The sequence below is a fragment of the Miniopterus schreibersii genome (genome assembly GCF_964146895.1).
Source record: "Miniopterus schreibersii genome assembly, chromosome: 2".
Lineage (NCBI taxonomy): Eukaryota > Metazoa > Chordata > Mammalia > Chiroptera > Miniopteridae > Miniopterus > Miniopterus schreibersii.
Window position 1 is genome coordinate 172,281,892 of NC_138102.1, and position 26,765 is coordinate 172,308,656.

At 38.5% G+C, this 26,765-nt stretch overlaps 1 protein-coding gene across 6 annotated transcripts in view; it reads right to left on the bottom strand.

Moving 5' to 3' along the window:
- Positions 1–26,765, bottom strand: part of ANKS1B (ankyrin repeat and sterile alpha motif domain containing 1B) — a 694,015-nt gene that overhangs the window by 463,910 nt on the left and 203,340 nt on the right. For all 6 annotated transcript variants that reach the window (XR_013998185.1, XM_081128690.1, XM_081128688.1 and 3 more), the window contains exon 12: positions 3,538–3,718. Coding sequence is in view for 5 of the 6 variants with exons in the window: in XM_081128690.1 (XP_080984816.1) it covers positions 3,538–3,718 (181 nt within the window). In the remaining variant the exon portion in view is untranslated. The remainder of the gene's footprint in view (positions 1–3,537; positions 3,719–26,765) is intronic.

Here is a 26,765-nt window from a genome sequence, read left to right on the forward strand (position 1 = left end):
ATAAAATGAAATTTGGATTTACCTGTTAATTTAGACTATACTTTTAACTGAAGAAAAGGTCAGCTACCTTGGCATAAGTACAGAGCTAGAGTAGGTTCTTTCTATCTTAAAACTATAAGTTTCAAATAATAATATTAAACGCTAATGATAATAATATTGAAAAATATTAGTTTTCATAGTTTACAAAATCCATCCACATAAATAAGGTCACTTTTTATGACAGCTACCCAAAGCACAAATATTATTTTACTTTTTCAGAGGAGTACATTAGAGATTAAAGAATTAAGTGATTTGATGGAAAATACCTAGGAAATTCAGTGACAGAACTGACTCTGGAACTCATGCTCCTTCAATATATACCATGTGTTAGCACCTGTGTGTGCAGGTTCCTAAATGCAAAGTATAATAAAGCATCGATGTGTTAATGAAACGCTACTTTTTCAAGTAGATAAATACCGACCTTAAAAGTTTTACTTTTTTGCTTTAAAACAAATCATAATTGTCCGTCTGCATTATTACTAAATATCAGTCCACTCTAAAATTTTTGATGTAACATAGAGGTGACGTATTACATTTGAAAACCCTAGTAACATGCATGCTATTTGAAACTATTTCAACTTTTAAAGGTTAGGTTTTGGTTCTGTTCAAAGGTCAGGCCTAAAAATATCAATTTGGAAATGTGTGGAAAATGACAATTTCTCCACACATTCTGGACAGTGCCGCTGCAGTCCCAACAGAGGTAAAACGCGTTCTTACCCTCGCCCTCCAGTGGTCAGAGTGGAGAGAGCGCACTGGACCCACAACTTCTCTAAATTTAATTCTAAAATAAATAAATAAATAATAGTATCGACCTCAAAGCATTGTTGAAATTTTTCCAAATTAATCATAAAAAGCACACTAATTACTGCACTAACTAAAATAAAGCTGAGAGAGATTTTCCTAGAAGCAAGTATCAGAGTCCTTTCTTCCATTTTAAGATTTTAAATCTGGAATGAGTCATTTAAATAAGTATTAATGAAGTAAGAATTATATGCCTACAACCCTTCCTGGGGTTCACATACCACTTTTATTTACAATTCATATCCCATCTCTCCTCTCCTGTGAAACTGTATCTGGTGCATGGCAGACATATATACTAAATGTCCATGCTCACTGAATAATGCTAGGTTTCCTTAATATCATGATGAGGGCTACTAATAGTTGCTCACCTTTTTTTTCTGTTTTTGTTTTTTGTTTATTTAAGAGAGAGGAAGGGAGAGAGAGAGGGAGAGAGAGAGAAACATCAATGATGAGAGAGTCATTGACTGGCCGCCTCCTGCACACCCCCCTCGGGGCTTTGAGCTGACAACCTGGGCATGTGCCCTGAACTGGAATAGAACAGCTGCCTCCTGCTCATAGGTAGATGCTCAACCACTGAGCCACACCAGTTGGCCCAGTTACTCACATTTATTTAACACTATGTACCAGACATGGCACTAATCATTTTACTTGCATTACTGAACTATGGGGTAAGCTAACCTAATTAATTAATTGTCCACTTAATTCTATAGATAAAATCTACAGCATAAAGAGGTTAAGTTTCAAAGGTAGGTAAGAAGTTCAGTCTCATAGTTAGTAAACAAGCTTAGGCAGCCTACAATGTGGCGGGACCTGTCCACTCTAGCTCACAATTCTAGAAAGAGGAGAGAAGGCAATAAATACGTAAACAAGTGAACAATATAATTTTACATAGTCAATAGCCTCTGGAAAACAAAAACAAAAACCCCAAAACAGATGATTTGACCAAAGTAACTAGAGCAGTGTTGAAAAATGGTTAAGAAAGAACATGGACTCTACCACCAAGTTTGAATCCCAGCTCTGTTATTATGGGCTATTATTTAGTTATTTAGCCTCCTTCTGTGTTTCCTTGTCTACAAATAATAATACCTAATTCATATAACAGTTATGAGGTTTACATGAATTAATGTACCCCAAATGCCTAAAACAGTATATGAAGCATAGTATTAAGTATTTACTTAAATACTTATTGCTTATTAATAGTAAAGCTATTAAATTCAATATATTAAGTATTTATAATTTTATAAATTTAATTTAATATTAAAAACATTATGAAAAATATGTAAGCATTTGCTTAAATATTTATTATTTATTACTATTATTACTATTTTTCTTTTCGAATCTTTGTTACTATAATTATCATATTGAAGGCTCTCCTTAAGGTAGGGTGACCTGGGAACACGTCTATGAAGAAATAAATGCATTTGAGTCAAAACCTGAATGACACTCAGTCACATGAAAATCTGAAGACAGAGATTCCAGGCAGCAGGAACCAAAGCACAAAAAAGCTCCAGGGCCAGGGCCAGGCCACCTAGCAAAGCAGGCAGTGTGGGCCAGGATGAGTCTGCTAAGGGTCAGATTAAAGAGCTAGTCCGGAGCGAGGTTATACCGCACTTCACTGGCCATAGTCAGGAGTTAGATTTTATTCTAAGTTCAGTGAGAAGCCATATAGCATTTTAAGCATGATGATGACATACTCTGATTTACATTTTATAAACATCATTCTAGTTGCCATGGAAAGATTGGATTATAGCTTCCGCAGAATATCAATCTCACCATTTCCATTCATCATTATTTTTTTAAAATCTTAGGTTTTTTTCCTAGGGGAAAATAATTCTCTGGCTATATTTTTGAAATGCTTTTATCAGTGTTCTCAAAAGTAGAACCAAAAGAAAAGGATTTAAATAAGCACATGTATATACTTTCATATAGTTATACACACACACGTTCTGAACAATAACTACATGGAATACACACACGGACGATAACCTATGATTCTAAAAGTCATATTAATCATATTTCCAGGATTTTAAAATCATACCTCTTTGAAGAAAAGTAGTTGAATAGTCCATTTACTTTAAATTAGATATAAAAAGAAGATATTCTTTAGGCCCTGCTTCTCATATTTCTGTCCACCAGTTATTAGCTCCTAGCCCCCAAAGAAGGGAAGCGTTGCACATCCGACTGGATGGAACAGGGATGTTTCACTAGTGGGTGTGGTTCCTGCCCTAATCTCCCCCGTACCCCAGCCTTATTTCTTCCCGCCCTCTTCTCTAAGTTCACTTTGGTTTGAGTAGACTGACAGCCCACTTAGGCCACACTGTCCAGCTCGATCTTACCAGATAACCTGAACCAGGGTCTCTAGCCTCAGGGCTGCATGTCCTACTGATGAGTTGCTACCACTATGTGGAGAGGGGTAAGTAGCAGTGGAAGAAGAACAGTTCTAGGTCTCTGACTTTTTACCACCATAATAGCATTATAGCATCAACTTTAATATCTAACGCCTAAAAGGCCACTAATAGATTCACAAAGAATATTATGCCCACACACTGAAAAAAATCATAAAGCCCTACCCTGCCTCACATGTAGGTGAACAAAGAACACAGTGCCATCTGTACGAAGGATTCCCCTTAATCTAATTCATAAAGACTTTAGTTTTAAAAGTGCAAAATCACAGCTGCATGAAGTGAGTGGCTTTACCTGCATGGCCTGTTCCCTCGCTCTTGACCTCTGTGATCCCCACAGCAGAGGTGGGTGGGCTAACAGGAGGGCTGGAAGGGAAGCTTGAACACCCTGTAGACGTGTTGATTTCGAAATATTCTTGGTTGTGATTGTTTCGATGAAAATCCACAGAAGACACAATAGAGGTCCGTTGTTTGGGCTAAAAGAAATGGGTGACGACAGCATTAATACGAGCATGTTCATCTTCAGCCCAATCTCCCCCTATGTTTAATCTAAGTCGTCATTTTTTTCAGTTACACTGTCTGGTTTTTATACTTAAAATAGAACTGTGCTTTACAGAGAGACGCTAAATAATCCCTCGAGAAATTAAATAATAAAAAATTATTTAATGAAAAAATTGTATGGTAAGGTTGATAAAATCATTTAGACTTTTTGTTAGATTTCCCCAGAAGAAGGTAAATATGTGGTGCCTCTTAATTGAATACCTCTTAATGATCAATTAGGAACGTTGCAATTAGTAGTCACCTTTCTGTCAACTAACATTTATGAAACATCTGGCACTTGCCAGACCCCGAGGATATAGAATCTGACAACGAAAGGGCCCTCACAACACTGAAGCATTATTAGGGCAGATCCTTTTTTTAAATTCTTTATATAGCCCAAGGAACGTGGCATTAGATACTGTCCCCGAGTACCCTATGCTGAGATTCTATCATCAGAATTAAGTCAAGTTACACAGGATATTTTCCAGGATGTAAGAGTCTGCTTGGTATTTGTGGTGAACTTTGATTTTCTTTTTTAAGGATTTTTAATTAATCCCCAAACAGCAAGAAAAGTCCATTTTAACATAAAAGTTAAAATCATGGAGTAATGACACCTATAATCTACACCCATTGTCAGGAATGGGTTGCTCCCTACAGCAGTTTTCTGTTTTCCCCCCGTTTTAATTACGTTCACTCATTTTCCTGCCTAGCAGAGCTTGTAGCATAGTCCTTCAAAAAACATGCAGCCTTTCTGGCTCTCGAAACTGTGTACATTTCCCAAGAATCCGTTCAAGTGTTTTACTCTTTACCTCCCTCATTTGTATTACTGAAACAGGAACAATCTCACAATCATGAGCTCGGCCTTAGCTGCAATCTCTTTACAGTAAGTTCATTTCCCCAAAGCACGGTTACTTTTGGTCTACTAATGTTTCCATTGCCCTCAAATACTTTCTTAATTTAAGCGCTGTACTTTGCAGACGATTTTCCTGCATAATATTCCAGTTACCCTGTCTCTTCCAATTCAAGTTTTTTTAAGCGGATATTTTGTCTATAACCTAAAATAGATGATGATATTGAAAATATCTGTATTTTACAGGTTTTTTTTTTTACATAAAAGGTACAAATGATCACACTATGCTTTCTTCTTTCACCATTGCAATATTTTAATAAAAGAGGCTGAGAGGCATAAAATATTGTTATACAAGAAGCTGCAAGTCATTTATTACTGTGACACATCAGCTCAGTAATAGAATTCAAATGAGTACCCACAGGACCCAGACGCTTTTGAAGTATGAAGAACCAGGGTTCGACGTCAGCCTTGATTTCCCCTGAAATGTCTGTCCTTGAGGCCACTGAATCCCTATTTCACATTCAGCGTTCTTTCCTCTAGACTGTATAACAGCAATTAAGTCACGAACTATGGGCGGCTCTCTCCGTGGAGCGCGCCCACACCTGTGCCCGCAGGCATTTTCCTTGCCCCTCTCTCTCTCTCTCCCTCTCTCTCTCTCTCTCCTAAGCTCCAAGGGCCCTTCTTTTGCCTCTGTAACTTGTTTCCTGAGCCCATTTCTTCTACAGCCCACTTCTTCTACCTCTGTGACTTTCTAAATAAACTTTCTCCTACCAAAAAAAAAAAAAAGTCATGGACTATGACCCTGGCTGCAAAGAAAACACAGGTGTGTCCATCATCTTGGTTTTGTTTTATTGTGTTGTGTTTTTGTTTCATTTTGCGTATAGGCAATAAACCAAATGCTTCTAATTTTCCTTCTCATAAACTTTATAAAGGTCAAGCTAACTGATGTATGTGACTTCTTTTAAATGTTTCTTAAATACATGTTTCTGAACGTGGACCACCCAAAGTTCTATTTACATTAAAAACATAATTTGTTGCCCTGGCCAGTGTTGCTCAGTGGTTAGAGCATCAACCTGCACACTGAAGGGCTGCGGGTTCGATTCCCGGTTGAAGGCTCATAACTGGGTTGCAGGTTCGATCCCCAGCCCTGGTCTGGGCAAGTGTGGGAGGCAACCAATCTACGTGTCTCTCTCACATCAATGTTTCTCTCTCTCTCTCCCCCTTCCCCTTTCTACTGTCTCTAAAAATCAATGGAGAAAATACCCTTGGGTGATGATTAACAACAACAAAAACATAATTTGTTATGCAATTATGAAAGCAAACAGGCTATTTTTTTTTTTTTTTTTTTGCTGCATTAATTCATTCTACAAATATCTGCTGAGTGACTAAATTGCAGATACCATGGTAAGCACTGTGATAGGAGCAGTCCAGGTGATAATAGACTTTTATTGGAGGAGGAATGGTGCATGAGGGAAGAGACAAGCCATCCAAAGACTATGCTTCAGTACAGTATAGTACAGTGAAAAGGGCTATGATAAGTCGGGGCACAGAATATAAAGGGAGCCCAAGGTAGGTCTCTACTTTAGGGAGGGAATCAAGAAAGGCCTCCATGAGCAGGTGATTGATGGCTGAGTTGAATCCTGATGAGGCAAAGGTGGGAGGCACGTGGTAGGAACTTTGCAGGATGGGGGAAGGAAAGTACACACTGTAAGTAGTGCAGGATGGCAACGGCGCAGATTATGTGAAGGTAGTGGTGGGTTCAAGATGTGAGATATTGTAAGTTGCAGGGGCCAAATCATAAAGGGCTCTAAAAGCTATGTTAACGAGTTTGGTCTTTAACTTCAACATTTTACAAAATCCTGGAGTCATTTCCAAGCAAGGGTTTCATAGTTGAGTTTGCATTTTTTACAAACTCATTTTAGCAATTTAGAGAACAACTTGGTCAGTGCCCAACTTGAGGAAGGAAAAGTAATTAGGAGGATGTTACAGAATTCCAGCCCATGACATAATGAGGCCCTGAAGTCAAGCAGTAGCAACAGGGTTGGAGACAGCAGATGTTTTTAGGAGATGCTAATGAAGTCAGCTCTTTAGGCCCTGGCATCTGATTGGATGGGAAGGTTGATTTTTAAGGGAGGTTAGGGTGACTCACAGATTTCTTGCTTGGTTAAATACCAGAAGATCTATTTTTTTCTGTATACACTCCTATACAGAAGCATGAAAGATGTATGCTTGTATGCTCTTGGGACTCAGTACAGGCTGCCTAATGCGTGGTTAAGCACAGGGACACGCACAGACACCCAGACCCCCACCCTCCCCATGCTCAGGGTCTCACTGCTGGGCTCTCAGCAGTTGCTGGGCTGGTTGGGAGCACAAGAGTTGGGGGACCAGGTGGCTAAGAACCCCACCCAGCAAGGTGGGGAGATGGTGGGAGGTGAACCACACATGCGCCAAGGCTCCAAGCCCCAGCACATGCTCCATTTCCCCACAGACTTCACTTAGAAAACAAATTCAGAGATAAAAATCATTAAAAATTTAGACAGCTGACCCGGCCAGGCATGGCTCAGCAGTTGAGCGTCGACCTAGGATCCAGGCAATCAGGGTTTGATTCCCGGTCAGAGCACATGCCTGGGTTTCAGGCTGCAGCTGATCAATGACTCTCTCATCATTGATGTTTCTATCTCTCTCTCTCCCTCTCCTTTCCTCTCTCTGAAATCAATAAAGATATATTTAATAAAAAAAAAAAATTTAGACAGCTGACCAGGAGCATTAAACCCCAAGCATGAAGCCCTTCTGAGGGTGGTGCCCATTGAGACTGCACTGGTCCCACATCCACGAAACCAGTGGCATCTCAGGTTATTACCTTAAAGGGGGTATTACGCGTATTTACTGGTGTCACATGCAGGATGGCCTACACTTCCTACCATTACTTTGATTCTCTTCATCAGAACCTATGATCATAAGAATCTCTTTATGTTCTGTAAAGATGTAAATCAGCTAATATATTCCAATACATTACGAATTCCATGGCATTTCTTCAGCCCAGACAGATATGATTCATTTTTGAGTAAAATGAGAACAAGTGACTCCTGACTAGGATGAGACCGAGGTCATGTGTACAATGACTTCCAAGTGTTTTCTGGATTAGAATGTAAGTGTCAAATACCTTCTTTTATGTTTCCTCCTCTGTTATTTTCAACTTATTTAAACTAATGGACATTTTTCAAATCCACTTACTTGGATTTAAAATCATTCAAATTCACTTAATTTCATTATAAAGGGACCTCATCAACCTCCTAATAAAATGTCAAGTAGGACTACAGGGACATTCTGGTGTCAGTATAAAGACACAGTGGTGCCAGTGAAAGTCAATGGTGGTGTTACATTATTCAAGCAAAACCAAGGTTCAGAATGCTCTCTAGGAGAGGATGGCTGAATGTCAGAAAATTAGTAAGTAACGTCAATAGAAACATGTGGAAATGATAGACTTTCCATCCAGACACTGGCCCGTTGATAAATTATGTCAGGTCAATGGTAATAAATTAGATGCTTTCTTAAATACTTTCAAAAACTGGGATGGAGGTGGTGTGGTAAAAATGTAAAGATAGATCGGTAGTATTTCCTTTTAGAATTTTAATCAACCTAGAATATCTTGTGTATCTGATATATGGTGAAAATTTTTAATTCTAAATATTTTCCCCCGAAATGTCTGCCTACTGTCCCAATACCATCATTTCTTCACTGATTTGAAATGCCACCTTTATTATACTAAATTTCCAAATACAGACCGGCTTTACATTTTTGTACTCTGCTACATTCCCACTGATCTACTTGTCTATTCCTGTGCTAATACCACACTCTCCCAATTACTACTGTGGCTTTTCTTACCTCTAGAGCTTCTAGTAAATGGCTATTGGATCCTTTGACCCTTCCTCTTTTATATTTTGGGAGTATCCTACAATTTGGTGCTCTAAAGCACTGTCATTAACTTGTTCAAAAAACTACTATTGACCATCAGCCATGTTTCAGACACTATTCTAGGCTCTGGGATACTTCAGTAAACAAGTAAGATAAGGCATGACACTTTTAGACATTTTATTATGACTTTAGGTGCAATGATCCTATTTTTAACTTTTTTAAAAATCCATTTTTAAAATAGTCTCTTCTTGCCCAGCCAGGCGTGGCTCAGCGGTTGAGCGTCGACCTAGGATCCAGGCGATCGGGGTTCGATTCCCGGTCAGGGCACATGCCCGGGTTGCGGGCTTGATCCCTGGTCGGGGGCGTGCAGGAGGCAGCCGACCAATGACTCTCTCATCATTGATGTTTCTCTCCCTCTCTCCCTCTCCCTTCCTCTCTCTGAAATCAATAGACATATTTTTTTTTAAAAAATAGCCTCTTCTTAATTTTATGAATTCAATAACCTCTTAAGTCTTTCTGAGGATACTGATTATAATCTTTTCTTGCATTAACTCTGTTTTCTCAGAGGTTATTTACTTTGTTCATTGAGCTTGGTTCCTTTCTTTCTGGTTGAACTTCTTTCAGAAGTTCCCAAATGCCTCTGATAGTATCACTCTCTGGCTTTCATCACTGCTGTGGATTTAGTCTTATATTTGTACTTATTTTACCATCTTAATTGCATGTCAGGAGGGAGAAGATGTAATCAGTTGGGATCAGCTCACCATCCTGTTAGAATTCTCATATTTCTCTGTCTTGACCACTTTTAAAATAGTTTAGAGAAGGGATCTGAGGGAGTCTAGACAACAACTGAGTAGGGGTAAACATTATTAAACTTTTACTCAGATGTCATACAAGTTTTCTTCCTTTTCAGTAAAAGGAAAACAGTCTTTAGTATGGGATACAGCTTTTTACTTTTTGGTCATGAATATAATAGTTGAGGCTTATTCTAAAGATGCAGAACTTCTTACCTTCAGGTAAACAAAATACTGTTCCTCTGCTGTGTGGCCTATGGACAAACAGACAGGACCAAGAGTCCATAACCACCCCGAGGGGGTTGGAGCAACTGTGAGCAAATACCAAGTACTTAAGGGGAGGTGACTCACTTCTAAGGACCTGAGGTTTGTTACTTCATCCAAGCCTAGAACATTGGTATTAAAAGCAGCTATTCCCCTTTCCATCTGCAGTGAACCTGTGATTTAGAGACAGTCTTTCAGTTAACAAATGGGAGAGCTGAAATTAAAACACAGTTATATGGAATTTTAAATTGCATTTCCCCCCCTAGGACACCACACTATAGATAAAGCAAACTGAAGCAACATAAAGTACAGGTAGAACCAGAGCCTAATGGCTCTTGAGTTTCTTATATTTATATCGATGGAAAAGTGTCCTACTCTTCAGTCTACTGACAGCATTGATTTTTTTTTTTTTAAGTCATTCTTTTAAGGGGTGTTGAAGAAAATACAAGTGAGTGAAAAACAGGAACAAATGGAATCTAATTCAACTATGCATTAAGCCCCACAGTCACTTGGTGTTGAAAGGCAGAAATTTTTAAAATCTTCATATTTTATGTTTTTCTCTCTCAATTCATATCATTTTTATATTGAGATTTATTTGGCTATGGGCTAAAATACTCATCTTCTATTAAAAGAGACAGATTATAAAACTGTTAGTACATCCCTAGTATTTAACATATATAAGCATGAGTGTAAAGTTTATAAAATGGAAAATATGTAATATTTCTTCATATGAATGAGTTTCTTCATACAAGTTTTTCAAATCTGAATTGAAAAGACCGCATATAGATATGAGAAGGTCATAAAAGTTTTGGTTTTTATTCTAGTTATTTTCAATAAAGTGTTAACTTGCTCTGGACTGAATGTAGATATTAAAAACCTGGAGAGCATTTTCACCTCTAAACCATGAAGTTTATTCTCAGAGAAGCTTCACAACTCTCTTGCAAAAAATGTTATTTGAATTAGGCATTCAAATATTCAAATATCTGTTTTTCCAGACTCATTGTACCATTTTCACTTTCCACAAGCAATGTATGTGCTTCTGCACATACTTGCCAGCGTTTGGTGGTGTCACTACTTTTTATTTTAGTCATTTTGATAGATGTTGTAGTGAGAGCCCACTGTGGTTTTAATTTGCATTTCTCTAATTGTTATTAATGTTGAACATCTCATGTGTTTTTGCCATTTGTACATTCTCTATAGGGAAATGTCTCTTCATGTCTTTTGCCCATTTTCTAATTGGATTGTTTGTTTTTATACAACTGTTTAGTTTTTGAGTGTTCTTTATATATTCTAGAAACTCTTCTTTAACAGGTGTGTGGTTTACAAATATTTTCTCAAGTCTCCACTTGTCTTTGCATCACTTAATAGTTTCTCACAGAGAAAACATTTTTAATTTTGAGGAAGCAAAATTTTATCGATTTTTTTTCTTTTACGGATGTTTTTGTTATCAAGCAAAGAATGCTTTACCTAGCTCTAGATTCTCAAAATTTTCTTATGTTTTTTGTTTTTTTTTTTTCCTAAAAGTTGTACAGTGTCACATTTAAGTCAGTTACCCATTTGAGTTAATTTTTGTTTAATTTTTGTTTTGAGTTAATTTTTTTTTGCCTATGGATGTCCAATTGCTCCAACATCATTTGTTGAAAAGGATCTTTTCTTTATGGAATTGCTTTGGTACCCGTGTCAAATATCAGTTGGGCATATTTGTGTGGGTCTATTTCCGAGTTTTCTCTTTTGTTCCATTGATCCATGCTCTGCCCCTTTGCTAATAATACCACATAATCTTGAATACTGTAACTATAAAATAAGTCTTAAAATTGGGTGGACTAATAACTCTCAGTTTATTCATGTTTCCAAAATTGTTTTAGTTATCCCAACTCCTTTATATTTCCATGTAAATTCTAGAATAATCTTTTATATATATATCTTCAAACAATCTTGCTGGGATTTTGATAGAAATTACATTAAACTTGTATATCAACCGGGGGAGAATTTACATCTACTATACTGAGTCTTCTAATCCACAAACACTGTCTTGACACTTATTTAAATTTTTTATTTCTTTCACTGCCATTTCATACTTTTCAGTATACAAGTGCTATACATGTTTTATTAGATTTTTCTTTTCTCTGTATGTGATTATAAATGGCATTGCATTTTTTAATTCCAGTGTCCACATGATTATTGCTAGTTCATAGAAATACAATTGATTTTTAAAAATTGATCTTTATTGCTTAAAGTATTACAGATAACCCCCTTTCCCCCCCATTGACCCTCTCCAGCCCACTCTGCCCCCTCCCCAGGCCTTCATAGCTCTATTGTCTGTGTCTCTGGGTTATGCATATAAGTTCTTTGGTTAATCTCTTCCCAGCGCCCCTCTCCCTTCCCACTGAGATTCCTCAGTCTGTTCCATGCTTCCATGTCTCTGGATCTATTTTGTTCATCAGTTTACTTTGTTCATTAGATTCCACATATAAGCGAGATCATGTGATACTTGTCTTTCTCTGATTGGCTTATTTTGCTTAGAATAATATTCTCCAGGTCCCTCCATGCTGTCTCAAAGGGTACGAGATCCTTCTTCTTTACAGCTGCGTAGTATTCCATGGTGTGAATGTCCCACAGCTTTTTTATCCACTCATCTACTGATGGGCACTTGGGCTGTTTCAAGATCTTAGTTATTGAACATAGGGGTGCATATATTCTTTCTGCTTGGTGTTTTGGGATTATTAGGATATATCCCTAGAAGTGGGATCACTGGGTCAAATGGCAGTTCCATTCTTAATTTTTCAAGGAAACACCGTGCTCTTTTCCATAGTGGCTGCATGAGTCTGCATTCCCACCAGCAGTGTACTAGGGGTCCCCTTTCTCCACACCCTCGCCAGCACTTGTTGTTTGTTGATTTGTTGATAGCAGCCATTCTGACAGGTGTGAGGTGAATACAATTAAATTTTAATGTTTATTTTTCATCGTGTTGCTGAATTCACTTATTAGTTGCAGGAGGGTTTTTAGGGTTTTTTGTAGATTCCTTGGGATTTCCAACCTAGACAACTGTGTCATCTGCAGATGGAACAGTTTTATTTCTTCCTCTCCAATCTGTATGCCTTATGCCTTTTATTGCCTTTATTTTTTTAAATGCACAGCTAAAATATCCAGCCCTATACTGAATAACAGTGATAAGAAGAGTGGACATCTTCACTTTGTTCTCAGTCTTAGGATAAAAATATTCAAACTTTCACCATTAAATATTAGCTGTAGATATATATATTTAAATATATCTTTATTGATTTTGGACAGAGGAAGGGAAAGGGAGAAACATCAATGATGAGAGAGTCATTGATCGGCTGCCTCCTGTATGCCCCCTGCTGGGGATGGAGCCTGTAACCCAGGAATGTGCCCTGACCGGGAACCAAACCTCGATCTCCTGGATCCTAGGCCAATGCTCAACCACTGAGCCACGCCGGCCAGGCGATGTAAATATTTTTTATAGATGTTCTTGATCAAGTTGAGGAAGTTTTTCATTTCGATTTCTGAGAAGTTTTTAAAAAAATCATGAACGGATCTCAAATTTCGTTGGTTGGTTTTTCTGCTTCAACAGATCTTCAATAACCATGTGGCTTTTCTTCTTCATTAATTTCCAGACACTGAATCAGTCTTGTATCCCTGGAATAAACTCTGTTTGGTCATGGCATATAATTCCTTGCATATCTTGCTGAATTCTACTTACTAGTACATTGTTAAGAAATTTCGTGTATATTCATGAGGGATATTGCTCTGTGGTATTTGCTTTTGCTGTTGTTGTGAGTGTGTGTTTGTGTGTTTTGTACTGTCTGGTTTTCGTATTAAGAAAAGACTAGCTTCATAAAATGAATTGCAAAGTTCCTCTCTTGTTTTAAGAAAAAATTGTTTAGAATTGGATTTAAATCTTCCTTCAATATCTGTTATAATTCTTGAGCAAAGCCATGGTTTTTTGAAAGATTTATAAATTATGAATTCCATTTCCTTAATAGCTATAGGACTATTCATGTTATCTTTTTCATACTGGGTGAATTGTGCTCGTTTTGAAATTTATTTAAGCTAAATTGTCAAATTTATGTGAGTAGAGTGGTTTGCAACATTCTGTTATTAACCTTTTGATGTCTACAGAGTCTGTATTAATATTCCCTGTTTCATTTCTGATATAGGCAATTTGTGTCTTTCCCTCTTTTTTCAATTGCTGTTCAAGAACAGCAGGAGGTAATTATATAATGATTTATAGAGGATATGTTTTGAGCAGCCAAAACACGAAGCATATGCCACTGTGTGTATGAGAGCAAAGAATTTTTTACAAATAAATGTGCAGTACGCATTGCTTGTTAACCCACCAAAAATCGTTCTGCTTTCCAATTCTTACTTTACACCATTACTAATAAAACCTCTCATTAAATACACACCATGGCAGGCATCCTACAATATACTTTTCATGCAAATACAACAACTGCAAAGGGGAATATTATTTACCACATTTTACAGATTGGGAAATTGAGGCTTCTCAAAGGGTACTCTGCAACTTCCAGAGACAGTTTTACAATCTAGCTCTCTCAGCACTTCAAAGCAATGCATACACTTGCCATTGCGCTATGCTGTATTTTTCTCTATAATTACCCCAAATGTATTTCTACATAACAACAATAACGGTGCCTTTTTTTGTTTGGTAAGAAAATTACAGTTTAAAAGGATATTTTACCCGAAGTACATATATGTAAAAACAATTGCAATGAAGGTTAGCTAGGAATCGTGACACTAGGAGGCCCAGGAGCCTCTGCGGTGACCATCAGGCAGAGTCAGGAGCTTGTTAGGAGTTTGAACAGCACGCGCCAGGTAGCAGCTCTGGAGAAAGACACTAGTCATCAGATATATTCCGAACCCAAACAAAACATAAAGTTGGATATAAATGTTATGGAAACATTCCCACCGTCGGTCTGTGAGAATGTCCGTATCCGTGCCTTTACCATGTGCTTCCCATAAGCATTTTCATCTTTAAAAAAAGTTTTAACTATTTCTTAGCAAAAATGTTATCATTTATTTTGAACTTGTGAAGCAGGGCTATTAAGCATTTCTCCTTTTGCTTATTAGATATTCATAGCTTCCTTTTCTGGATCATCTATTCCTATTTTTTGCTTGTCTTTCTCTGTGGGTGTTTGTATGAGCCTTTAATGATCTTATAAGAACGCTTTGCATATTCGAGTATCAACAGCTTGACTGTTGATATTTATTATAAATATCTCTAACTCATTTGTTACGTGTTTTCTATTTTAATTGGGATTTTTTGATGCAGTGTAACTTTTAATTTTTATGTAGTCAAGGCTCTTTATCTTTTCCTTCAGGATTATTTTCACAGCTTTGATATTAAGTAAATGCTAGTGTCTCTAAGATTAAGTTTGAAATATTGACAGTCAGTGTCTCCATCATTGACTTTTTTTAGTTAATAGAGAAATGACTGCTAAGCTAATCATTTGTAACTGTTCTGACAGAAAGGAGAAAGGGGAAGTATAAGGATGAGTGGATAAGAAAATATCTCTTTTACAGTTGTTATTAATCACTGTCAATATTTTGTTAGAGTGCATTGCCAGATGTTTGTTTATATGCTAACTTATTTAAAACAATTTTTTTCTCTCATGTTTTCACTAAATTAATGATCCTCTTAATTTATTATTTCATGTATAATTACAATTATTATATAGATATTCATTTGTATTGACATCTTTGTTTAAATACTTTGGACTCCAATGGAAGATGCAAGATGGTTTTAGAGTGATCTGTCTGATATTCAAGAAACATTTGAGAGAAAAGTAATCTTCATTAAAAAAGCAATATGGCTTGGTACTTGACTCAATTTAATTTAGTTTTATGGCTTGTTGTCTTATACAACTTTCCTAAGAAGTCATGTCAAATTAGGTCAGTCATCCCTATGCCCACTCAGCAAATAGTTATTGTCAAGTTCTTTACTAAACACCAAGAATCAAAGAGAAGAAAATTCACAGACTAGTGGGGGATCGTTTTCAATTTCTGCTTTTATAAATAGTAATGCAATTAAAATTTGGATGTGTAAATATATTCTTACAATAACCATATAAGAATAATATGGAAGTACATACTTAATGCTGAAGGAGCCGATGGGAAGGGCTAGAAACCCTTACCTCTAACTGTCTACTTAACACCTGGAAGGTATCTCAAACTTTATGTAGGCAAAACAGACCTTTGATCCTTGCGTCCTAACCCAGCAGCACCCAAACAAAACAAACACACAAAACCCTGGATTCCACCCAGATCTCACCATTTCAGTAAATGGCACCATGATTTTCATAATGACTCAAGCCACAAACCTACACATACTTGAATCGCATCCTGTGTCCCCTGCCAGGTGTGTGACACCCATGCCAACTCAACAGTAAATACTATGGGTTCTACTTGGAAAATGTGTCTCAACACCATCCACTTCTGTATAGTTCCACTGTGCCACCTTCATCCAGGCCACTGCACTCTCTCTCCTGACAAATGCAAAACCTCTTAATTATTCCACTCACTTTTCCTTGCTCTCCATAAGGTATTCTCTAGCCAGAGTGATACTGAGAAAATGTAAATCAAATCAAGTTGCATCTACTTAAAGCCCTTCGATGGTGTCTAATTATACTTGGAGCAACATCTACAATTCTTATAAAGACTTGCTTGGTTCCCCATCTTTGCCAGCTTCATCATAGCGCTTTTCCCTAATACACATGCCTTTTTGTCTGTTCCTCTATTACGAGGTCATCTCATCATCGGGGCCTTTCTATCGCTATGTCCTCTCCTGGGAACATTCTCTCCCTGACTCTGCACATTGGCTTTTTCTCTTCATTCATGTTCCAACTCAAATGTCACCTTCAGACAGGCCTTCTGTGAACTGAAGAACTGGCTACTCTTCCAATTTCTGTTTTACTATTTAGTTAATTCACATCATTTATCACCATCCAAAATTCTATTCTTTATTTATTGTTTTACTTGATTGTTGTGTATCTGCCTCCTCTGAAATATAAGCTCCTTGAGGGAAGGGTCTTCTTTTGTTTTACTTACTAGTGTATGTCCTGTACCTAGCATGAAATCTGGTCTATGGAATACACTCAGAAATGGATGAATGGATAAAGGGACCCCACTGAAGATGAACTAAGGAAGGGTTATATGACGTATGCTTTATCCTATCTTGAAGGAAGAATAGATGTTAACCAGGAATAGAAAGGGGGAAATGTACTCTAGACTGTATCAGGAAAAGTGAGAAAACAAGTTTCCTCTGGAGAATTGCAGGAGTTTAGCAGGATCACTTTAGGGATGTTGGTCACAAAGAGGAATCTAGTGTCAGAACACACATGGGCTTTCATGCCTTACTGAGGAGTTGGGATGTGATGATGAAAGTAATAAGAAGCTCAGAAGGATTTTATAAAGGTTAATAACATACTCAGGTTGACAGTGTAAGAAGTTCACTCTTTTCCCGGGAGCAGTCTGGCATTGGAGACAGAGCCCAAGCGAAGTGAGGAGATTACACAGAGGAGACGGCTAGCGTGGCTGTCACACACCCGGCAGCGTTTGGGGGCTGCCCACCTGTGCGGGGCACTGGGGTGGAGAGTCGAAACACTGCCAGGGTGAGGAGCAGGTCCCCCAAGAGTCAGCCGAATGTGAGGAGTCAGAGCACACAGACGGCGAGGAGGGCGGACGGCATGGTGGGTGTCATACCCTGAGCACGGCCAAGACGGGGTCCATGTGGGAGTGGGCTGGCATGGGGAGGCAGAGCCCAAAATGGGGCAAGGCAGGTGTCCACACAGGGGGATGGCCATATGGGTGTTAGGGTCAGGTCAAATAACTACATACACTTAAGATGTTGGAAGCTAGGTTTGTGACTGTCAGAGCATAAACTACAATATGGAAATGAATTCTGTGATGTTTACACTGAAGTCACATTATCACTATAAACTCATGATTTTCAATATATGTAAAGATGGATATAGAAATACAGATGTGTGTGCATATATATTAATATATACTTTAAATACACACCCATACCCACCTACATGCATACATATACATACTGTACATACATATACATATTCCCCAGCTCTACCCACTGAGGGGACCTTGGAACAGTGACATCCCAATAGCAATAAATGTACTTAGTGACCAAATCATGGCATCTAACTACCACATTCCACTAAAAGGAAATAAAGCTTCTTGGAGAAATGGCTGGTTTCATATCTGCGACTAGAAACATATACATGAGATAAGCCTAGAACATGTTGTTCCAGAAATCAAGGAAGTGCTCAGAGAATGAGAAGAATGTATCAGAAGGGCAGAGGAGGGCTCCCTTTGGCAAGATCCGGAATCACTTAAGTATCAAAACAAATAACGATAGTAATGGAGCATATAACTCATGGAATAAAGTAGGAAAATATGGGACAAAACAAAATATATATATATATATATATATATATATATATATATATATATATAAATAAGTTGAATGTTTTATGAGAAATGGGATGTTAATATAGTTTCAAAGTACACACCACAGGTGCTTATAAATTACAGAAGGAAAGAGCAACCTCATAGTAGATAAGCCTGGGAAATGCAAACTTAATAGAGTGGTCAAGGCAAACATCATCAGGGTAAGGCCAAATCAAAATCACGTCCCACCTGAGAGGATACAATAAAAAAAAAGTCACTTCTAGATCTTTCTGCCAAAGGTGAAAATAGCCTGAATCCAATTATGAGGAACTATCAGACAAACCCAAATGGAGGGCATTCTATAAAATAACTGACCCGCTATCTTCAAATGTGTCACAGTTTTAAAGTCTAGAAAAGACTGAGGAATTGTTCCAGGTCAAAGGAGGTAAAAGAGAAATGAGAACTGGACACAACGTATGGTTCTGGGCTGGGTCTTATGACCATAAAATATAGTGTGATGACAACTGGTGGCATGTGAATGGGGTTGTAGGATTAAATGGTAGTAATATATCAAAGTTCAATATCTGATTTCGATGGTTGTTTTCTGGTTATGGATAAATGTCCATGTTTGTAAGAAATGACTTGCTAAAGTAATTGGGGCTGATGGAGTCAGCAACTTACAAAGAGTTACAGGCACAAAGGTCTTTACATTGTTTTCTACTTTTGCTGTAACTCTTTGTTTCAAAATAGTAATAATAAAACATGAAAATTTCTGTGAGAAATGTGGAAGATAAATTAGAAGCAGATGAGATGCCAGCAAGGGAGCCATTATGGGAGCTATTTCAGTAATCAAGTCAAGAGAACGTGAATTAAGACATTTGCAGTGAGAGCAGAGAAAGAGGAAAGTTTGGGGAGATACTGAGGAAACAGAATTGACAGGTTTGGTTTGCTATTCAGATTTAGGGAGAGGAGGCTCTAAGGCAGTGGGGGGGAACCTTTTTTCTGCCAAGGGACATTTGGATATTTATAACATCATTGGCGGGCCATCCAAAATGATCAACTTAAAAATTAGCTATGAAAAAAGCTCCTAGATTTACTGAATTTCAAGTCCTGCCTGCAGTGGCCTTGGCAGGGCCGGACCAAATGATTTTTCAGGCCATATACAGCCCGCGGGCCAGACGTTCCCCACCTCCGTGTCTAAGGCAACTCAGATTTCTGGTTGGGGAAACTGATGAGATGGTGGCGCCATTGATATAAGGAAGAAAAAGCAGATTTTTGGAGTAAGTAAGCTGATGTAATGGCAAGTAAGTATAGTGAACCTTATTATCCAAACACTCTAGGCTACTTGACCAAATAAAATATATTTTATTATCATGTTGTTAAGCTGAATTTGTACTCTCTGGCCTCCTATTTCCATAAGAAGGGGAATTCCATTAGAATAATATTCTTGGCCTTTTCTCCCTTCACTTGCTCAGCTGCAAAATGACTTTGGGGAAGGAACCAAGCACGCTCAGCTGTTGCTCCTTCTGGGCTTCTCGTCTTCAGAGCCAACATGTCAGCATCATCCACACATTCCTGCTCTTCTGTGGCAAAATCACCTTGTAGATGGTTGTGATGTGTGTTTAATTCAGGGACAAAGTTACAGCAAGCACATTTGAGCACATATCCAGAATCATACTGTCCTATCAGTTCTACCAGTAATAATAAAAAATTATGACATTGGTTTTAATTTTTCTAACTCCCCTATCCTCTCTCTCAACTCGTCTGAATCTGGGAGAGAGAGAAAGCAGTGTAGATAATTTGTATATCAAACTTGAGCAATTGTGTACACTTTTTTATTCCTCATAGTAGCTACTATGCTTGAAACAAACTCATTGAACTGAATTCGATCAATATAAAATATAATGATGCTAAAATAATACTGTATTACAGTGGAAAATGTGGTCCTCCTGATGACTGGTATTTCAGTTCTAGTGTTTAGCACCATTGATTTAAAACCTGTTTTTTAATGTGGTACAGTACACAATATGCTTATTAAACTTCTCCTCATACATAAAGTAGGAGTTTTAATGGCCCTATCACCTCATACGCTTGCTCCGAGAATTAAGTAGGTGATGTATGGACACCACTCTGTAACTGACGAGGTGAATGACACACATTTCCTGCTCAGTCATCATGCTCCCTTTCTCAACAGTGAAATTTTGTGCAGAATGAGTGGAAAAATCAAACCAGAATGGACTTGCTGGGGTCAGCTAGAAAGAAGCATATCAAGTGACCTAGATCATGTTTCCCAAAGTGTGTTTTGTGGCTCACCAGTCGTGAAAAATATTAATGGGTTTCCCAGGATGGCAGTGGGGGAAGGCTATGAAAAATCCTTCAGTGCGGAAAAGTATTTAACCCTGTAGTTCCCCACTATAGTTGACCAAAAACCCCACTCAGAATGAGTGTGTCACAGAGATGAAGATATGCTGATTGAGGGGAAGAGGGTAGAATATGTGGCTGGGATTTCTTGATTTATCAGAACACCCTATGGTGACTTTGGTACAGCATTAAGTCAAAAAACTATACACACTACACTCATCCTACTCTGTTCCCTGGACAGTGTGTACCCACCACTTCTTCTACCAGTTTCTATGCAAACATAAAACTCAATTTGAATACCCTCTTCCTAGAATAGTCTTCCCTGGCTTTTACCTGATCACACTCCGTTAATTAATTCAAATGATACTTACAGAGCACCAATTACGTACTCAGTGCTGTTCTAGGTACTAGGATCGAGCAAAAATAATCCCAATAACACATTGTTCTTACTTTTACAGAACATCCATTCGAGTGGGAAGGACATCAAATCAACACATAAATGCTAATTCAGGTTTAAAATATGCTACAGAGGAAAAATTAACATAAAGGAGGTAGAAAGGGAAGTGGTGGCCACTTTCTATTCGGTGGGCAGAGAAGGCCTCTCTCCTAAGGTGACATCTGAATAATTGGTTAAGGGAAGAAAGACAAGGAGCCCTGTAAGTCTCTGGGAGCAGGGCACTCTAGACGATTCCGTGATGAGTATGCAAAACATGAGGCAGGAATTGTCTGGCGTCTCTGAGGTAATGTAGCGAAGACGGCGTGGCTGGAGCAAAGTGAGTTAGGCAGGAAATGACAGGAGATTGATTGCAAGGTTAGCGAGAGACTCAGATTATAGAAGGCGGTGTATGATTTTACTCTGGGATGGGAAGACACTGGAAGTTTGAGCAGATGAATAACATGATCTGATTTTTGTGAGTTCACCTGCCAATTTGTAAAAGGACAGTAAGAGCACAACAGTCACTGCCAGGAAACAGGCTGAGAGGCTGTTTCAAAAGACGAGGCAAGAGGTAAGTCATGGCTTATACGAGAGGGACAGAGGGGAGATGGTCGGAGGGTCCTGATTCAAGACAGATTTTGAAAAGAAAGCTAAAGGAACAATTTTTAAACTTTTTGATCTCAGGACCATTTCATGCCTGAAAATTACTGAAAACACTAGAGAATTTTTGTACATGAGGGTTATATCTAGAAATATTTAGCATATTAAAAATTAAGTCTGAGATACTTTTTTTGGTTTTTAATCCTCTCCTGAGTATATTTTTTCCAGTGATTTTTTTTTTTTTTTGGCGGGGGGAGGGCAGAGAGAGGTGTGAGAGATACACATTGAAATACTTCTAAAACATAAGGATATAAATGCAGATTTTATTAGCCATCAGAGCTGTAATGTCACTGCAACCATCACGCAATGATAGAAAACTCCATCAAGCACCCACATACAAATAAGAGAGGAAAAGGCAACGTGGGTTTGTATTATTATGAAAACAGTTCTGACCTCACAGGCCTTCGGAAAGTGTCCTTGAGACTGCCAAGGGATCCTGAGCCATGGCGGGAACTGTTGGCCTAGAGGGTTTTTGATGCATCACATGTGAGAGAGTGAGAAAAAGGAACCTAGGATGGGGCCAAGTCTTTTACCCTGAGCTGCCATTAACTGAAATACAAAGTTTAGTGCTACATGTGTTAAGCTTAAGATGCTTTTTAGACTTTCAGCTGAGGGTTAGAGTAGCTGGCCGGATATGAGCCCGGAGTTCAGGGAAGTGGGAGGCGGTTGGAGATACAAATTTAGGAGTCAGCAGCACCTAGATAGCATTTAAAGCCCTGGAACTGGACATGAGTGCACAGGGGGTGCGTGTAGATTGACAGACGAGGTCTGAGGATAATCCCTGGGCTTATTCATTCAATCAATGAATTCCATCAGTGAAATCCCAAATGTGATCTGTTTACAGCACAGTCTCCCTCAGTTGATTAAAGGTTCTCTGAGGTCATGTTTATATGGATCATCCTCTTGTGACGCCCAGCATACAGCAGGCACTCAATTGCTTCCTGAATGAATGAACAAATAAAGTAACAACGTGCTCTGTGGTAGGTTCATAGCTAAACTTCCTAATTTTAGAAGAGGCAAGATTAGGAGGTTGAAGTGACCGGCTTGAGATGTGTGTATTAGGTCGACTGTTCGTCATGTGGTCAAACAACGTTCCAGGAACTCAGAGGCAGAGGCAGCCGGGGGGATTAAACTTTACCCAGCGCAGGTCGGTAACAGGCGGCCAACAGGAGGGATGGGATTAGGTTTCAAATTCTAGTTCCCATGTAAGACATTTAAAACAATAATGCCAACTCTTCTTTGTAGACATTTTATTTTGTAAGGAATTTTTCCCCAGAGAAAGTCCCTCTATGCACTCTTGTTCAGCCTGTTTAATAAAGTCTCCTGCTGATAATGGCAACGGAGGCACAAAATTCAGAGAACTGTATTTTATGTGTAGAAAAGGAAAGGAATTTTTGTACATGTGTCAGTAAATAAAGTGTCAGTAATAAAAGTTCCCCATTTTCCTAGTGGGCAAATCCAGCCAGAGTTGCATCAAAAGGGAGTAATATTCCGCTGGCATATGACTGGCATGGCTTCTGTAAAGAACGGCGGTGATTTTATTCATGAGTGCAAGATGCAGCCCGTAGCGGGTGCATTCTGGATTCTGGCTTTTCCCTTCCCCGCCCTGGGTCGGCCTGACCCAATCCTGTGTCTTTTTTCTTCACTGGCTTCTCTCACATCCCAAATGGCAGGAGTTCACATCCCTGCGTCACTCTTATGCAGACACCTCTAAGGAATGAAGTGCTGGAGGCTGGGATTCCCCCCCCCCCACCAGTTAGCCAGCATCAGTCTAGGTAGATTCAAATGATTTAAGGAACTTAAAAAGGCTCCCAGACACATTTCCTAAAGGCCGGAGTTGCTATCATCAGAGCCACTGTGGATGAGAGGCGGCGAGAGCGAGAGGATTGTCTCTCAAAGGTCATACTTCAAATATGGGCAAACACCACGTTTTTAATCACTCTAACAGCAAGTTGGGTCGCTACAGGGCTTTACAATTTACACAGCACCACGGCACATTTTATCTGATCTGAGCTTTACTTACATCCCTGAGAATGAGGCAAGGCAAATACCATCCTCACTTTCTCGACAAGTTGAAGGATCAGAAAGGTCACGCAGAGGGGCTGTGACAGAAGCATGATGAGAGGTGAACTCCTAGAAAAAGCACCCATGGAACATTTTGCATATGTTTCATGAGTTTTGTATATCATCCTGTCCAAGAACACCGGGTTAAAAAATACCTGTCACCCTGGCCGGGTGGCTCAGCTGATTGGAACATTGCCCCATACTCCAAAAGGCTGTGGGTTCGATTCCCAGTCAGGGCACATACCCAGGTCGCAGGTGGGATCTCTGGTCTGGATGCGTTCAGGAGGCAACTGATTGATATTTCTCTCTCATATTGATGTTTCTCTCTCAAAAAACAAACAAACAAAAAAAATCAATAAAAAAACACACATATCCTCAGGTGAAGATTAAAAAAAAAAATGTTTGTCTTTAGAGATCTTGGTTTCATTGGTCTGGGGTAGGGCCCAGGCAGTTTTTAAAAAGCTTCCCAGGAGATTCTGATTTGTTGAGGACTGCTGGTCGATTGCTGGGGCCCTTGAGTTCTTCTTTTTTTCCTTTCCAAATTGTTCTTTGTTTCACCTGAGATTACTTTCTCTTATTTTATTATCTTTCTGCTTTTATCTTCCACTTCTCACTTCGCCTTGGTTGCAAGACCCCAGGTTACTGCATAGAGTCTTCTTTGGTTTCCCCTCTAGGCTCTGCCTCCTGCTCTCCCTCCCTTCCCCTCTCGTGCTCTCCTCCCCGGCTCCACCATCCCTTCCTCTGGACCACAGATGCCCATCTTGATGATTTGCTTCCCGGGGAGCTAACTAACAGGAGCTGGCTCTGGAGTTAGGAGACCAGAGCCCTTCCAGTCAGTGGCTGGGCAACACTGGGAAAATTATTCAACCTCTCTAAGTCTCAGACCCAATCAGTAAGACAAAGAAAAACAATACCTACCTTGTAGGGTTTTTATAAGAAATGAATGAAGCACATGCTCAATAATAGAAATAAATGGCTCAATACTCAAAAATATTTTAAAAGATTATCTTTTAAAAGGTCATTTTCTTTCTTACCTACTTTTTTGCTGCAATGTAATTACAATATTCTGTACTCTTTCTGAGTTATATGCCTCTGCTTTTTACATACCCACTCTCATTTCTAATTTTAAAATTTAGCATATGTATTGTATAACCCCCCCAGTGCCCAATAAAATATTATTCTAGATTTGGCAAGAATTTTCTATACCCCAAGTTCTAAAATCTTCATAATGGAAGGGAGAGATGGTATGGATTATTATTAAATTATCTTATATTAGCTCATTAAGCACACAAAAAGTCCAGAAGAATATCTAAAATATTTATTCCCTTCAGGGCCAGGTGTCACTGATTTAAACAGAGTTCACCGTGGGTAGCAGTTCAGGAGCAGCTCATCTTTCCTCAAATCACCTCCCTTAGTCTCCTGAGAGAACTGGACCCCTGACTTTTTCTTTTGTTTACCCCTGTGGCTCCTTTGCTTCCTTTTGATAGGCTCCCTGCTTAGCTGTGAAAGAGTGCAGCCTGCTCACTTCATTGTGTCAGGTTCTACTATGGATGGGATTTAAAGTGTGTGGTGGGATCTGGACAGTAACCAGGAGCACCCTCGAGATAATCAGAATTGCCAAATTTCCAGGTTGACTTCTTGTTAGCATTCACTATATTCATTAAAATATATTATGATAATATTCAATATTAAGCACCTATTAGGATGATTTATCTGTGATATTATGCCAATATAGTCTTTTTCCTGCCTCCACCTTGGGTCACTTCTCAAACATTCTCATGTCATGATAGAAGGAGTAGAAAAATCCATCCAGCTAAAACTACCACCAAGGGTGCAGGCCAAGAATCCAATGCTTGAACAGCTAATTCCTTATCAAACACTCCGGTAATGCCAGTGTTTGAACTTTGGAGCTAATTAGATTTAGTGACTCCTCCTATTATAAATTTAACGTTCAGTCACCTTCACTCATGTCTCTCCCATCCACTTTTAGTCTCCCCTTTCCCATTCTCTATAACCAGATTTAATTTTCTGCCTTCTAAAATAAAAAATTAAAAATTAAAAACACACAAAAAACTGTTTCCTCAACTTTGTCCATCCTTCAACACCCTGACATACTACTTTCCTTTACCACCAAATCATTCAAAAGATTAATCCACACTTGGTGCTTTGCTTTTCTCCAACTCTTCAATTCTTTGCATCTTAAGCTTCTGCATTCACCACTTGAGTTAATTGCCTTCTTGAAGGTCTTTGCCCTCATAATCACCAATGGAAGTGACATTCGGAGCTCCCTGCAGTTTTGCATCCCAACAAGTTTTGACACTGTTGACTAATCTCTTCTTCAATTTTCTTTTCTCTCTTCATATTTATGATAATGCTTTGTCTTCCTTGGTTTATCTCTCAATGCCCCTTTCCCCTCTCTCTTTGCTAAGGCATTCTTTCTAGAGTATATGTAAAGAAGTTACTTAAACTGACTGATTCCCAATTTCCTCTTCTGTAAATTGAAAATAATGATATCCATTCCAAAAAATTCATGAAAATTAAACTGTATTATGTACTTAACAAATATTAATTGCATTCCTTAAGTGTAAACATTTCCAGCATTCTATCTTTGATACTATCTCCCTTCACCATCTAATTCTATAAGCTTTTACCTCTCACTAGAGCTCTACACCAATATTTCTAATTTGTATATCATGACTCACACTCGATAAGATTACAAAACAAAATTTATCATGTCACCCTCTTCCTCATTATAATAAATTTCTACTCAAGTCTTTCCTGTATTTATCAAGATCATTTCAAAATCCCAGGCAACCAGGACCAACCAGATCATTAGTCATCTTTGACTCCCTTAGATTTAATCCATCTCTTTACACACTAATGCTTTATCCAAAGTATCTCTTGTACATCATAATCAAGTTGTATTTACTCCAGAAATGCAAAGTTGGATTAACATTTAAAAATAAAACAATGTATTTTATCACATCAACAGAACAAAGGAAGAAAAATCATATGGTCATCTAAATATATACAGGAAAAATTGAAAAACTTTGACACTCTTTTATGCTAAAACTCTCAGCAAATTAGGATTAGAAGGGTACACACAATTAACATAGGTTATATTATACTTAATGTTGAAATACTGAATGCTTTCCCTCAAAGATAGCAAATAAGGCAAGGGTTTGAGTTTTACCAGT